The following is a 15,263-nucleotide window of genomic DNA, read 5'->3' as shown; positions in this document are numbered from 1 at the left end:
CTATGGCATTTGTTTTATGTATTTTTCTGTGCCATCTGAACTATGAATATGTGATAGAATAAAGGAGCTTGTGTTGTTTTTATTAATGCGGTTCGGAATTTTATTTTCATAATAACAATCTCATAATCACCACGAACCTTAATTCTGATATAATAAATACACAAATGTTTTGATAAAGAAAACAATATATCTGTTTTGTTAATTACCTTTAGCGCCAGTGAGAGAAAAGTTTATTATACGGTTCATATCTCACACTTCTGCTTTAACGTAAAAATGAGTACAGTGATTTGGGTTAAAAAAAAATTAGTTAAATGCAGGGAAACCAGCTGGCACTCAGATATCAGTAGACTCTTTCAGTGTTAAATATGTAAGATATACACTGCTAGCTTCTCCATCTATTTAGCTAGAAGTGTAGCACTTTACATTAGCTTTTCCTTGACATTCATTATAAAGTTCCGTTGATAAGAATCGCACACATTCGACGTTAGACAAGAGTTTGTGACAAAACTTAATGTAAATGTCTGGTCGTATGAAAAAATATATAGCTTTCAGCGTGTTGATACAAATTAGAGATGGTATTGAATATTTCCTGCGTTGAGTCTTACGTAATACACCATAAGTCTAACCCTTTAGATCGCGGATTTGTATAGGTTCCAGCGTTGTTTAAGACTGATTAAATACATATTTCAAATCAAGCAAAATGATCGCTTATTATATAATTAATAATATGTTTATCTTGCCTAGTACGACAGCATTGCCTGCTTCAAAGGCTAGGATTAATATGTAAAATTTTCAAATGAAAACAGTATATTAAAACACCATGTCTGAATACACTTATCTTTTTTCTCGGATGTCGGAGACTACACTGCTAATAGTTAATTAATATTCATCTAGGAACACGAAGAATGCAGTTGAATTCATTAAAAAGCATAGCGTTCTCTGCAGGTGCTATTGTAACGTCTGGCAATTACACAAGAACAGTACAAGATTCTTCGTTGTTGCAAACATAATTTATACGGCTAGTTTTATGTTTTACTGTTTGAATGGCAAATACATTATTTGTATGAACATCTTTGAAGTCATCTTCTAATACCCAGCACTGATATCAAAGTCGTAGTTTAGACCTGATACAAATGATCCTGTCTGGATATCTTCGGTTAGCTAACAGGTAGTTAGAGCTTATGTATTTTAAATTGATTGCATAGACGATACTTAAAACCTATACTTAAAAGGGTAGAAAGAAACTTGTGCAAAGATCGTCTTTTTTTCTCCTGTGAGATTGTTAATTGTGAAGTGTTCCGTGAATCCTACCCTTCTCCAGTGTGAAATTTATGATGTAAAATTGTATTTTTTCCTAGCAAACGACATTGCACAATAGCGTTCATATTTAACAGGAAAAAGATGTAATCAAGTAGTAAGTGTCATAATTCGTCCGAAAAACTCGAACTGAGCTGTGCGACAACCGTAGATTGAATACTTTTAATCCTAGACAATAGTTATAAATAATTAAAACAGCACTGTTTTAGTGGCGTGTGTCTTTTCCGTACTTGGGGGACATCCGTGGCCGAGTGGTTAAGATCGCTGACTTCAAATCACTTGCCTCTCATCGATGTGGGTTCGAGCCTCACTCGGGGCGTTGTATTCTTCATGTGAGAAAGCCATCCAGCTGCCTTTCGGAAGGTCGGTGGTTCTCCCCAGGTTTCTGCTCGTGACGAAATAATGCACAGAGGGTCACCTGGGGTCTTCCTCTACCATCAAAGCTGGAAAGTTGCCATATGACCTATTATTGTGTAGTTGCGACCTTAAAACCAACAAAATTAATAAATAAACTTTCCGGAGGTAATATTATCTGGTCTTTTTGGATAATGGATAACATGTACATTCAATTTTACTATGATTGAATTTCGCTAAAGCCGATGCTTTGGGGTGTATTTATACATTAGCTTTAATAAAATAATTAATGTGACTCTACAACAATAACAGGAACAACAGTAATGATAATAATAATAGGAGTAGAAATAATAATAACATTATCTTGTTGTACTGTATGATCTCCTGGAAATCTGCCATGGATAAACTTATTTCTTAAGGAATCCCTAGATATTTTTACCTGTTCAGTTATTAAAGCAAAATCATTATGTGTTTCTTTTCATCATTCATGTCAGTGTCAGCCTTGGCAAACTGATTTACTATGAATAGAGTCCTTCAAAGTTTTTTTCCAAGCCTCGTTGACTTTTCCGAAACTTTATCTACTGAAAGTAACCAAGACATGCACACATTTACAAAAGCTCCGCAAAACAGTAAACCGTGTGACGAATTTGCTGTCTGACATTGTAACCGAAAGACATAAAACTAAATGAATACATGTTGCATACAAATGAAACCAAAAACCGAACGAAAAGTGCAAACTAAATTATAGAGCAAATAACTCATTAAAGAAAGTTTATCTCTCCTGGCCTGAACGAAATATTTTGTCTCTTTGAATCAATTTGAAGGCGAGATGGATGCTGTACATATGATTACTTCTCATGAAAATCCCACCAAAACCTTAATTGCATGGTGTGCTAGAAAATGAAACGTTTTGTTGATGTGATTTCTATCGTAACGTTTATATATCGTCGACTTTTTTTCCTGCACTGTACAGTCACTCATATATCTAGTGAATCCTTAGTGATTTGTTGGTTAGGTATACAGGGATACTGAGCTTGTCCTGAGCCATTCTTTTCTTTGGCCAAAAGCCGACCTGTGGAATTATTTTATCTACTCTATAAAGTCTCTTATATTTCGTAAGGCAAAATCAGAGAAGTAACCTTTAAAATGTTTATAATTTCTTGATAAAATTCAGATTCATGTTGTCTTTGATCAGCGCATATTGCCATTGAATTTACTTGTAACGCTCGTGTATGGTTTTAGTTACTGCTAGTCTTTACAAGGAAGGCTCGTTATTGGCGCCCAAAAATAGCCAGAGCTCAGAAATAAACTACCCTCGAGGGAATCCAGAAATGGTTAACAGTAAGAGTCTGTCTTATGCAGAAATTGACTGGTGTTTCTATTGATGATACTTGATGAACCAGCAAGTTATGAAAGAAATATTCTGTGATTAGATTGTTTCTAATTTAAGTGCACAAACTATAGAAATGTAAATAATTTGTCCGTTTACTGTTTCAAACTTAGAGACCCAACTGGGATAAAAAAAAAGTGGGGATGGTGGGGGGGGGGGGGGATAATGGCGGAAAGGTAACCTGTTTTATTTCTTTAATTTAAAAGCTTTTCAAGTCTTGGGGGAAATTGTCAAATCTAACACAATAAATGAATTTTGTTTTAAAAAAGTTATGAAAGAAGACTTATACATAAACATAAATCCTTGGTAAAATTTTTAATTTGTATGTGAAATATTAACCCAAGTACAAGCAGATGAAAATGAGGGGCCTACATATTAGTTCTGTAATGTGACTTCTGTTTGTAAACGGAAACACTTGTTACTGAGCATAATATACATATGCATTATTTAGAATTACAAAACTGGTTCGTCTAAAAACATGCTTGAATTTACTGGCTAAGAGTAGCATTAGCTTTCTAAAATCTTCATTATCAATAAATAATCCAGTAACGATCACATAAGGAAACGTATTAAACAATGAACATATATTATAAAGATAATACCAAACAGAGCAAACATATAGTCATATATATTTTCTTTAAAAATGTGACCTTATGATAAAATAAGGTTTATCATGATAGTAGCTTGATTTGGGATGCTGCATTTGGCTCAAGTTGAATTTGCCAGGACGGATCACACAAGGCACGCAAGTGTAATCCTGCCTGGCAGAATCCACGAGATCCTAATACAAAATCCCAGATCTCTACCTACAGTGTTGTTTTATCTTACTTGTCTTTTTACCTATGTTAGTTAGTTGTGTGTGGGTGTGTGTGTTTGTCGTCTGGTACATGAATGTCTGCGCTACTGTGGTTTACGTTGTAGTGTAACTGTGATTAAGGAACGTAGCATTCCCTTTGTATATTCATCCTTGTTCTACTTTCCCCTTCAACCCCCTATCCCACCCTCCTTTCTACCCCTTACCCCTCCCCCCTCTATCTATAATTTGCATAGAATTAAAATGTACTTGTTGGATTTTTGAAGCAACCCGTCTGTAATACTTTTCCGTTATAGCTTCTTTTAGTTGTGGGCCTAGTTAGCATATGCGTGGCTCTGAGGCTGTGTTTGTTGTGCTCTGTGCTTACGAGAAATCTACCCTTACCAATTATCTTTGGTCATCTTTGGTTTTAACCTGTCTATACACTTCTATCATATGCCTTATATACGCAGGGGACTGATTGTGTCAAGCCAAGAACCTTTCAAAGTACCCTGTGTTTCACTGGCAATATCGGTGTAATATGATTGTGACGGGACGTTTTAGTTATAACCCGAGCTGACGTGTTCTGGGCATGTTGCAATTTGTCAAGTGTTTAAAATACTTAACAATGCATTACAGCGGTCTAACCGTTAGGTAACCAGGGAATTGACAAGGGTCTTTGTGGCATCACTGGTAAGATACCGTCTGATGTAACCTATTGTTTGAAGTTGTACCCTCGCATCGGCTCAAAGTCTCACTTCTAGCCAATGCTTCTATTGGTTTAAAGGGCCGGTAAAATGAGAGTACTTTTTCCTTTAAGCCAATAGAACATTTGTCTAGAAGCGAGGCTTTGTGCCGCATTGAGGGTTGTCTAGCTTTAATTGTCTCGTGCATGCATTGTAACATGCTGAAGCTCAGTACTGATAAAACAGAGATAATATTTTTCACATCAAAGCATAATTCAAAGTACATTGGGGATGCCTCGTTGAAGGTCGATGACTCTGTTATAAAATCTTCAAAATGTGTAAAGGAAGCTTGGTGCAGCAATATGGATATGGAACAGCAAATCAACTCAGTGATCCGGGCTGGATATGCACATGTGTCTGTTCCGGGGAGAAATGTGCATCTCCTCCGTGCCAAGTAGCAACGCCTTTAAACATTATTTTAAACAGATGAACTGAGGGAAGTCCATGGTTCAAAGAGACTAGAAACCATAACAAATCTTAGTTGTACTATTCTATTCAAACTGATGTAGTTTCAGCACGCTGTATTCAATATCGTTCTTGCGGAATGATAAACAATTTCACGCAGATTGCTGTACTTTTGGCAGAGCTATTCCATTTGTTCCAATTGCTGATCATCTGAAATTAATGAGTTTTCTTCGAAATAATGTTATGTAGGGAGGAACTTGTTGTGAATATAAAACGATGTATTTTAGAAACTTAAAGCTAAATTTATGATAAAGCCTTTAAAAAATATATATTTGCAAAAGATCTTTCAGTTTTAATAGGAATGCTTCTGTCGAATTGATCGACATTTTAAAATATTGTGTACTTAGTTAATGCGCACAATTTTAGCTTTGCTTTTCTTTGTATAGTAAAGGTCAATTCTGAGCAATGGCCATAGAAAATGATTTTAATTGATCTTTATTTGTAGTACTTCAGGGAAATTTACTATTACAATTCATGCAGATCTGGAAACAATAGTCTTTTAAACGAAATTGTTTATGTTACAAATGTTATAAAACTATGTCGGGTTTTCTTGTGTGTTGAACCCGTGACATAATCATCAAATTGTAGGCAATCTTCAGGTCAAGTATAGGTATATTTTAAGCAATATCTAAACATATAATATCACGTTAAGTATGCAAACTACGGCACACAATACCTCATGCGTAAGATATAATTTATGGAGCGTAAATCCTGATACATATGCTGGTGAAAGCTGTGTTAAATTTCTACCACATCTCATATGTATACTGAACATTATTAGCTTGCTACTTTCACAAAGGATGTTTTAATATTGATTTATCGCATTCCCACTCAGAAATTTAGTGTAAGGAGTCACAAAACAAAATTTTAATATAGTAAATATAGTGCAAAAACTGCAAATCAAATAAATTTTGAAAAGATGCTGCTTGCAGACATACAAAAACAAATTAAATGCTTAACTACCTGACTGAGTGATTTTGATATGCATTCAAGCAAACATTGCTATAAGCACGAAAATCATTATCATATGTCGAACTGACTGTCTGCAAAACTAATGCATTTTTGATTTAATATTTGATTTTTCAAAGGGACTATTTACCATGTTTACACAAACTAATATCCTTAAAGGTTTGCTGTTTGTGTCAGTTTACACAAGCATGCTTGTGATTTACATGCCATGCCTTCTGTTGCCTTTGCGTGTGTTAGGGAAATCACTTTTATTTACACCATACACCGGTATTAAGCTCCCCAGAGTCATTTGTGCCTCTGACAGGTCCAAGGTGGTGCCCAACTGTCGGAACGAGGCTTCTCCTTTTGTTCATCCTTGTTTTTTCCACAAAATATAGCAAACTGAATATCACAGTCTAATATGCTTTGGCAGTCCTTTTTTACTAATATGATATTTAAAATGTAAGATATGTTAAAATCTATTCTGAATAAAGTGTGTTTAAAATAGTATATAAATATCTGCTTAATCATTACATCGGAAGAGTTCTCTGAAAGTATTCATACGCGAGTTCTGCTCGATCATTTCCGCTTAATCTCAAATAAATTGTTCCTTTGATAATCTGGACCCTATAACTACTTCTCAACAAGGAGAATGTAATATTGTTCAAGTAGACGTTCTCTTTGTTGGAAACTGTTTACACATTCAACACTACAAATATATGTGAATAGTATCTGACGGTTTGTTATTATGTCAAAAAATGTACTAAAAATAGTTTACATTTATTTCCACAGAAGCATCAAAGCAAAAAGAATAATTTGCAATTCAGATTTTATACTCCAAATTATAAAGCTGATGTTTACAGTTAATAGATATTTTAGTCAAATTGTTGGAAACTGTGTCTAAGACCTGAAACTTCAAACCGTCATTTCATTTCTGTAACAATGCGTATTTTTATTATTTTTTTTCAACGATGGAACAAAGTTTCTAAACAGATAAGTTTCCATCAGGCTTTAGATATAGTATCTACAGAAATCTTGATATTTAATTCCGTAAAACGAAATTTGAAATATTTATTGCGAGCCTAAACATTTCTGGCGTCGGAAATCAAAATAAAATCTTATAGAGTAAATGAAATGTCTCATTTGGCTAATGCCCGAGTTATGAAAATCATATTGTAAATATTCATTCAAATAACATTTTCAAATAAATATTTAAAAGTCAGAAGTTTTATTATGCAAAAGAAGAGAATAAAAGGCTACTGTCTGTTGATAGCAGTTTTATCAGAACCAGTTGAGATCGGTATTCAATTTGACTAGAAGAAGCAAGTTTTGTAATCCATACAAAATGCCTAGGGATGCACAGTTTTGTATCTTACTCGTTTTTCGTGAAAAAAACCCTCTAATATCCCTGCTTTGTTCACAGAAATACATTATTTCTTTCACGGTAAAACATGATTTCTTTCACAGTAAAAAATGATTTCTTTCAAAATAAATTTAAAAAAAAAATCCTTAAATACACTTTGACCTCTGTTTGATGTAAATCATTTGAGCGAATAGGACACTCGTGAACAAACGATGCAAAAAGTTAAGACTATGATAATTTACAACCGCAAACAGCGCCTGACTCAGAAAACAAATGTCCAACCTCTCTCTTATCAGCACTTCATTTCCGCTATGATAATGTGAATTCAGAGAACACCCTTCCATAACGAATTAGTTTCATTCTAATTAAACAAAATCAAACGCGTAAAGAGGCTAAATTTCTAACCTCAAGTTAAGACACGCTATCAATTTGTTATACTTAAAAAGCCGTTAGCATACCATTCCGCACTTATATATACGTCATCGTGGTAGTCCACCTTTTATCAGTTGGAATTACTGGCCTACAGTTTTAGAAAATAACTTCGAAATGTTATCGATTATGGAATAGATAGAATGTATATCAAAATGTGTCCTTCAACATGATCAATTTTAATATCATGTCAAGGGGCAATTAGCACAGTGGTTTCATGATAAAAGTAGTTTTTGCGTACACAGTGAAGTTGCTTTTCAGTATGACGGCTGCAATGTGTACCTTTTCCAACTCAGTTTACCTTGATTCAATTTCTTCTTCAACGTATTTCTGTTCCATTTCAATCATATAACTTAAAGGATAAAACAGGGCATATAGAGAAGCGTGACTGCACTAAATGTATTTTTGTAACGTAAAATGATTTTATGTTACAGAATAACTTGGCATCATGTTATAAATTATCTTCAAACATTTGTTTCCATATGTAAGAAATTATAAACTTTTGTAAGGTTTCAATGTAGGTTGTCAGAGTAAATACGGCGTAAAGTAGAGACCGTACAAGAGTTCTCCGCGTAGTTTGAGTTTTGTAAATATAATGGGTACTAGTATTACAAGTGCACCGGTAACGAGTAAAATGTAAACAATGGACTCTGTGTCTATGGAAATCATTGGAAAGAATGAATGACAGTCGATATTAGTCATTATACTGATTAACAGCGAGTGCTATTCACCTCGAGTGATGCAGAAAGGTACTTAGTTTGTAACTCTAAGTTCCTATCGATTGAAATCCTCTCGAAACTTGTAACATTATTACCTAAATTAGAAAAAGCTCGCTGTCTTTGCCGATCTCCTGCTAATAAAAAGGGCAACTAAAAATATTCGGTTAAAGTTATATTTCACTGGTACTGCCAGTTAAAAAAAGTTCATATTCTAAATTACACATCAGAGAAAATTTGGCGGTTTTGACAGATTTTATTTTCTTTACACAAAAATTGCAGTTAGCTAACAAAGTCAATACACCAATAATCTGGAGTGCTCCGAACATGTTACTGTCACAGAATTGTTCCAGTTCACGTAATGTTGTCGGGTAGAGAAAAAGGGTGCACTTACACTGCCTAGCCATAGATACTGCTGTTATAGCGTAGTGGTCGAGTGTTTACCTCAGGTGTGAGAGGTCTTGGGTTCGTTGAATATTTGTATTATGTTACAGCATGTATATGACGATTATCAGAATGTACCAAATGTTTTATATTTTTAGCGAAAACAGAATAATGGATATTATTTAACAACCAAGATCACTCTTGAATGTAAAATTAAATACGCCCAAATATAAAATACCTAAAATATTATGTCCCTTTGATGGTTCTGCTCTCCATGTCCATGAAGAGATATATTTCCTTGATCACAATATTTTCTTTTATATGAAAATATTAAATGCCCAGAACTATACACTTCTGGTTAAGATATTGCAAATACATCTAGTTTTGAGAAATATATGGACATTTGTCTGCTTTCAAAGCTTTCTAACTTCATACCTATGTCTTGAAAAAATTATGTACAATCTCTACGTAAAGTAAAACATATTGTCCCAACTTTCTTTAAAAGGGTGTAAATCATTTGAAATAGAAAGGCATCTTACAACTAAGTATATTACATTGTTTAGCATTACTAATTGACAAGGAAACATTTCGTTTATTTATCTACTAAATACTACTCTGAGTAATTCTTTCAACTGACCATGCCATTTTATCCCTGGAATGTAGCCAAGTTTGTCCAGATACGCACTTGCTGACTTTTACTTTCCAGATGTAACTATTGTGTTGTTCATTCTTTATTCAATTACTAGTTACATTATTTGAAGTGTTTGTCTCATGTATTCATTATGTTATCTGAAATGACAATATCGTTGTATTTACTGTACTAATTGGCTCAGAACTCCTTTGTCAAGCGCACACGTCTGAAGTTATTGAGTCGGCGGTGAAAGTGTTTTTCATCACCAGCTCTTGCAATCGTTCAATACAAGTCCTTTATTCAACGTTTTAGCAGCCGATGCGTGAATGAAAAGAACAGTCGGGTTCCTTGATGAGACGATATCGATGTTTACAGTTTGAATGCCGGCGTTTCCTCGCCAGTCAATGATATTGGCATTATTGTAGAAGCATATTGAATCATATTGGACTTCTCTTCGATAGTATAACACTGGTAGAACAGAGAGAGGATAGCATGTGGTTATGACAACATACCGGAGTTGTTCAAGGAGGATTAAATTAAAACAAAGTGAGAAAAGTGTATTTGTGGAAATATTTGTGAACGATAATGTATGTTTGTATAGTTTATTGAGATGCAGGTTGCGACAAAAATTGCGAAGTTAAAATAATGGAATTTAGTGTACTTCTTTCCCTATAATATTTGTTAAATGAATGATTTTTAATGTAAATAGTGATTCATTTGGATTACATATGTCTTTGGAAATAATGTGGAAAATAGATTGTGTTATACTCCGAGCCCTATTTTCTAAATTTTGGTAAAGTATTCATAATACGGAATAAATTAATATTAAATTAAATGTTGTGTGACAACGCATCAGTGATGCGTGGAAATGATCTCTAGACGGGACGATGCTTCAAGGGAAAACCGCATGCAATTTAGTATCTTAAACGTGTGTAGTAAGGCGGGGAATAATTAAGTATATCCATTAAAAGAAATATTTAAGTTTAAATTTACAGTGGATTTTTTTGCATATGAAATTCAATGGCCCATGGCAGCACTATTATTGCGTTATAGATACACAATGAAATGCATACCTACGGTGCAGTCGACAAAATCAATGTTTCAATGGCAATTCATTGACATTTGCATATGTTTTGCTAAATTGAAACACGACAAAAACCGAAATAACTGAAAGTCACTTCTACAAATAAATGCCGCCATGCAAAAAAAAAAAAAAAACATGTCAAATTAATTTAGTTTAAACATATAAAAGTCTGTGCTGTCATTTCGGAGTAAATCAATTCTTCAGCACTATAAAAGCGGCAATTTTATAGCCTGCCTTCGTCATTCGTTTCGAAAGTTGAATAACATGAAAAACTAGTTCCCCTATCTATAGATTCATGCCAATTGGTGTCATAGAAAACACTTGTTTTGAGATTCCATTTTTCATGATTATTTTGACAGTAAATTGAAGAACAACATCGTTCAAATATAATCAGTCTAAAATAAATAATACTGACAGACTGTGTCTATCTTAAAGGCTGGCAGAAGCTTTGTTTTCATCTTTTCGCTTCTTGCTTGCTCTGAATGTTCGCCAACCTTTTGCTGAAACGCAATATGTCGACAAACCTAGGTCTAAATCACAAATACTGAAAAGTATATCAATTCTTTTGGAACTATCAAGTAAATATTCCAGATATTTTCCGGGTTAAAGCGTTACAATTCAGGTTTTTAGAGTAAGATATATTGAAGACAGGTGAAGCGGTGTACTGAGAACAAAATATGCTTGCGCTGTTGAGTTCATATTCATCAAATGAATGATTTAAATAAATTATAATCAGTGTTTGCATATTACGCTTGCATAGAAAAGCGCTAGAAGCACGGGAAAAGCCATATAAAATATTGGTATGGCATTTAAAACGAATTGGAAACTAATATAAAATATAAGACGTACTTTTATATGTAATTAGTTATATCATCATATTTTATTCTATACCTATTTGAGCATACGTAGATATAACAAGCCTACTAAAGATGCAAACGAAAGAAGGTAATACATAGACTGGTTAAATAATGCACTTATTTGTGTTTAGGGAGGGTTTTATGCATATTAGTTTTGCAAAGTATGAAGTTATTTCTTAAATCTGATGTTTTCCAGGTTCCCTAACCAATATAAGATTATTCTAGCACAAGTATGAAATTGATAAACGTAATTCTTCTAAGGAATGAGGTGAACACACATGTATCAGAACTATTGTATCACAGTTGTCAAAGATTTGCACTTACAATTGTATATTGTGCTGAATTATATTAGAAATGAAGGTTTGTAAAATTATTATCATCTCCCTTTACTATTTTGGTTGCGCAAACTATATAAATTGAAAAAAACATGAATTCGGACGCTACACATGGTATTTAAATTTGTACTTTGGTTCAGATTATTAAAACATTCCAGTATCTGTCAAGTACAAATAAATTAAGACAAGAAAAATAATATTACGGTTTTAAGATACGGAGTTACTGCAAAATTGTATGAAAACAATAAACATACAAAATGTTGCTTAAATATATTTGACCATCTTTAAGAATGTTTTGAACAGAGATACTGTCAACATATTTAATTTCGTTGGCATCAAATTATGACTTCGACATCTGGGAAAGATACCATGAACAGAATTTTTGAGTGTACTATTGATAAAAGTCCTGACAAACAATAATGGTTTAACAATATTTTTTTTACATTCTTTAAGTTTTTGCTTGAATTATGTATTGTCGTAAAATTGATCACCTTCCACCTTCTTTTCACAATTGCATCGACCAAATGATGACTTAGGGGAATATAGTATTGACGAGATGCTCCAAACTTACGTTGAACAACCGACAAAGTAGTTTCACTTACTACTGCTCTTTTCCTCCCCTGTACGTCCTTTCAGTTGAAGAATCAAATTATGACACTTCAGTCAAGGAAATTTCTTTATTTCAAATCAGTTCTGAAAATTTCTTCTTCTTTTTTTTTGTTTGTTTTCGTTCCAAACATAACGTGCATACATAATAATCAGATTGTTTTTTTTTTCGTATAGCATAAACTAGCAGCTTTACTTTAACTGGCATTGTTTGTAGCACTTTTGATTACTGGCATATGCAACAAATTGCGAAAAGCATATTGAAGTGCTAGTTACCTAATTATTTACATCAGTCGTAACGTTATGGAAAAAAATTCTTTGGAAGGAAAGAAGTCAGAGTAATTTCAGAGTAATTTCCGTGATTCTGAACTTTGCTATTTCCTTTCGAGATACTGACCTTATTCGTGTAGAATAGACCAGTAATGAGGACAGTAATCCGGATTGCACGGAACTTGTAATTACTGCTTCTGAGGATTGCAAATTGGATGTAACTCCAGTGATTCTTAATTTGGAATTTTAAGCGAGCCATTCGGTTCAATGGAAGTACTTACACACAAGGCATTTGGTACTTATGGATGAACTTGAGCGGGATTTGTATCTAAATGATTTATTCTGATAAAATCTAAGGATAAAATTGGAAATTATGTGAGCAAAATGACAATAGGATGGTGCAAGCATGTACGGAGGGCAACAATCGCTACCACTGTAGTTAGCGTTTGGATTGTAACGTTTATTGCTGTGTGTGCAGAAAACGGTAAGAATTTCATTTACTCTGAAATACCTAATATATGTATAAAAACAAACAAACATGAAGCATATTGACTAGAGCTCGAAATTAATTATGTATTAATTTCAATGTGTGTAATGTCTACGAATTTATGTTAAATCGTTAATTGTTGTAGGGAATTCATTTTCGTGGATTTAGTAGATTAGACAGACCACGAAATTTAACCCCAACGAAGCAGTAAAATTCCAATAAATGTACGAATTTGTATCCCCACATCTTTGCCAAAACCACAAAAGTTTGAGTACAAGAAAACAAATGATTTAAACAGTAAACAAAAAAAAATCAAAACCAGAGTTAGGTTGTTAAGAAAAAAGAAACACTTCCTCACATTGACAGAAACAGATATATTCACTTCAGTGTTCTGGGTAATTATTTCTTTACGCAATAAATCTAGATCTGAATGTGTCATAACGTCTTTTGAAACAAGTTTTACATGTATGACTCATTTACGACTTCATTAAATTAAGCGAATTAATATTCTACGAAGTATAGCTTATTCTATCTGCATTATTTTAATCATAAATGGCGAAAACAATATAGAAACGTCTTCACAAAAAGCGATACATAACATTTTATTAAAAAGACCACAGCCTTTGCTTATATCAATTATAATAAGCGCTTGATTTTTTTTTCTGAAAAGTATATTACATTTTCAAGAGAGAAGTACAGTCATTGAAGCAGAACTTACTCTGATAGTTATCTATACTAATTTTTTTGCTGATTATACAGAGATGATGATGTGTATCTATATATTTTCAAGAAGTTTCTTCTCAACACGTGTAATTGAATAGCGCCAAGTTCCCAGATAGGAAAACTAATATTTGCGGATGTAGAGACATTTCAGTTTCGATCCATCAAACTGTTCCCTAGATACTTTAGTCTCTTTCTCGAAAGACAAATATTAGGCTAGATATCCATCTTTTTGTTCTTATAATTGCTTCCTTCGTCACATATATCTCTTCGTTAATATATTATATAAATACTAAAATTGTTTTTTTTCTAAAGGGGTTCATGTATAGACTTATAATTGGTAAAGAGCACATAAGTACATCTAGTATGCAGCTGGACTGAATTGAAACGTGTATTACGTGAATCATATCAGCTGGACTGAATTGAAACGTGTATGACTTGAATTATATCATACAAAACTTTGAAGATGCTATTACGTAACTACTTATATAAGTCGCCGGTCCATAGTCCGTGCTATTGCCCTGTCCGTAGTTCAACACAGCTTTGATGAACTAAAACAAACCTTTCAGAAAATAATAATGAAAATTTATTTCCGATGTCATTTAATTAAACAGGTATCAAATGGCTTACAGGTCAATAGTCGAAGCTATTGCTCTGCTAAAACATTGGATAATAGTTTTTATTATGATATTTAAATTGTGCCTTTAATGAAAAAAAAAACATCTTGCACATCTAATACCCGCTATTTAAAATGATACCTCCTGGAACGTACCTGGTTAGTACATATTTTTATATTTGACAAGGCAAAAATCTTCCTATTTGCTGAAATTAAAAGTCTGTGTTACAAACATGTGTCCAGTGCACTTTAAGAAACGGCAATAGGAACACTGATTGTTAGCTTAAACAACGTTGTACAACATAAATTAGTTTTGTTTGGTTTAACGTCGCATCGACACAATTATATGTCATATGGCGACTTTCCAGCTTTTATGGTGGAGGAAAACCCCAGGTGTCCCTCCGTGCATTATTTCATCACGAGCGGGCACCTAGATAGAACCACCGACCTCCCGTAAGCCAGCTGGATGGCCTCCTCACTTGAAGAAATCAATGCCCCGAGTGAGGCTGTACAACATAAGGCATGATCTATCTATGTCTTTTGCATAAAGCTGCATCAAACTAAAACAGGATTGAATAATATTATAGCTGTATCAAATCAAAGCGACGCCATAATTGACAATTTGTTACATCTATTGATTGAAATTGTTTCCATTTTTCCGAAGGCAAGATTGGAGTATAATTAAACTAAAAGCATATAATCAACAGCTATTCGCAGAAATATTTGTCAGAGGAATACAGACGCATTTTAAA

The 15,263-nt window shown here is 33.6% G+C and overlaps 1 protein-coding gene across 5 annotated transcripts in view; it reads left to right on the top strand.

Annotated features, from left to right (window-relative positions):
• The first annotated feature begins 9,918 nt into the window (after positions 1–9,918).
• The window catches only part of LOC123566289 (zwei Ig domain protein zig-8-like), a 74,852-nt gene continuing 69,507 nt past the window's right edge, over positions 9,919–15,263 (top strand). For 2 of the 5 annotated variants that reach the window (XR_008372071.1, XM_045360241.2), the window contains exons 1-2: positions 9,926–10,329; positions 12,596–13,172. Coding sequence is in view for 4 of the 5 variants with exons in the window: in XM_045360241.2 (XP_045216176.1) it covers positions 13,073–13,172 (100 nt within the window). In the remaining variant the exon portion in view is untranslated. Of the gene's footprint in view, positions 10,330–12,595; positions 13,173–15,263 lie in introns of all 5 variants that reach the window. The other 3 variants (XM_045360244.2, XM_045360243.2, XM_045360242.2) reach the window with 3 other exon arrangements.

Source organism: Mercenaria mercenaria, chromosome 8 (assembly GCF_021730395.1).
Source record: "Mercenaria mercenaria strain notata chromosome 8, MADL_Memer_1, whole genome shotgun sequence".
Classification (NCBI taxonomy): domain Eukaryota; kingdom Metazoa; phylum Mollusca; class Bivalvia; order Venerida; family Veneridae; genus Mercenaria; species Mercenaria mercenaria.
The sequence above is the reverse complement of the archived record's forward strand: the minus strand, read 5'-3'. Positions and strand labels throughout refer to the sequence as shown.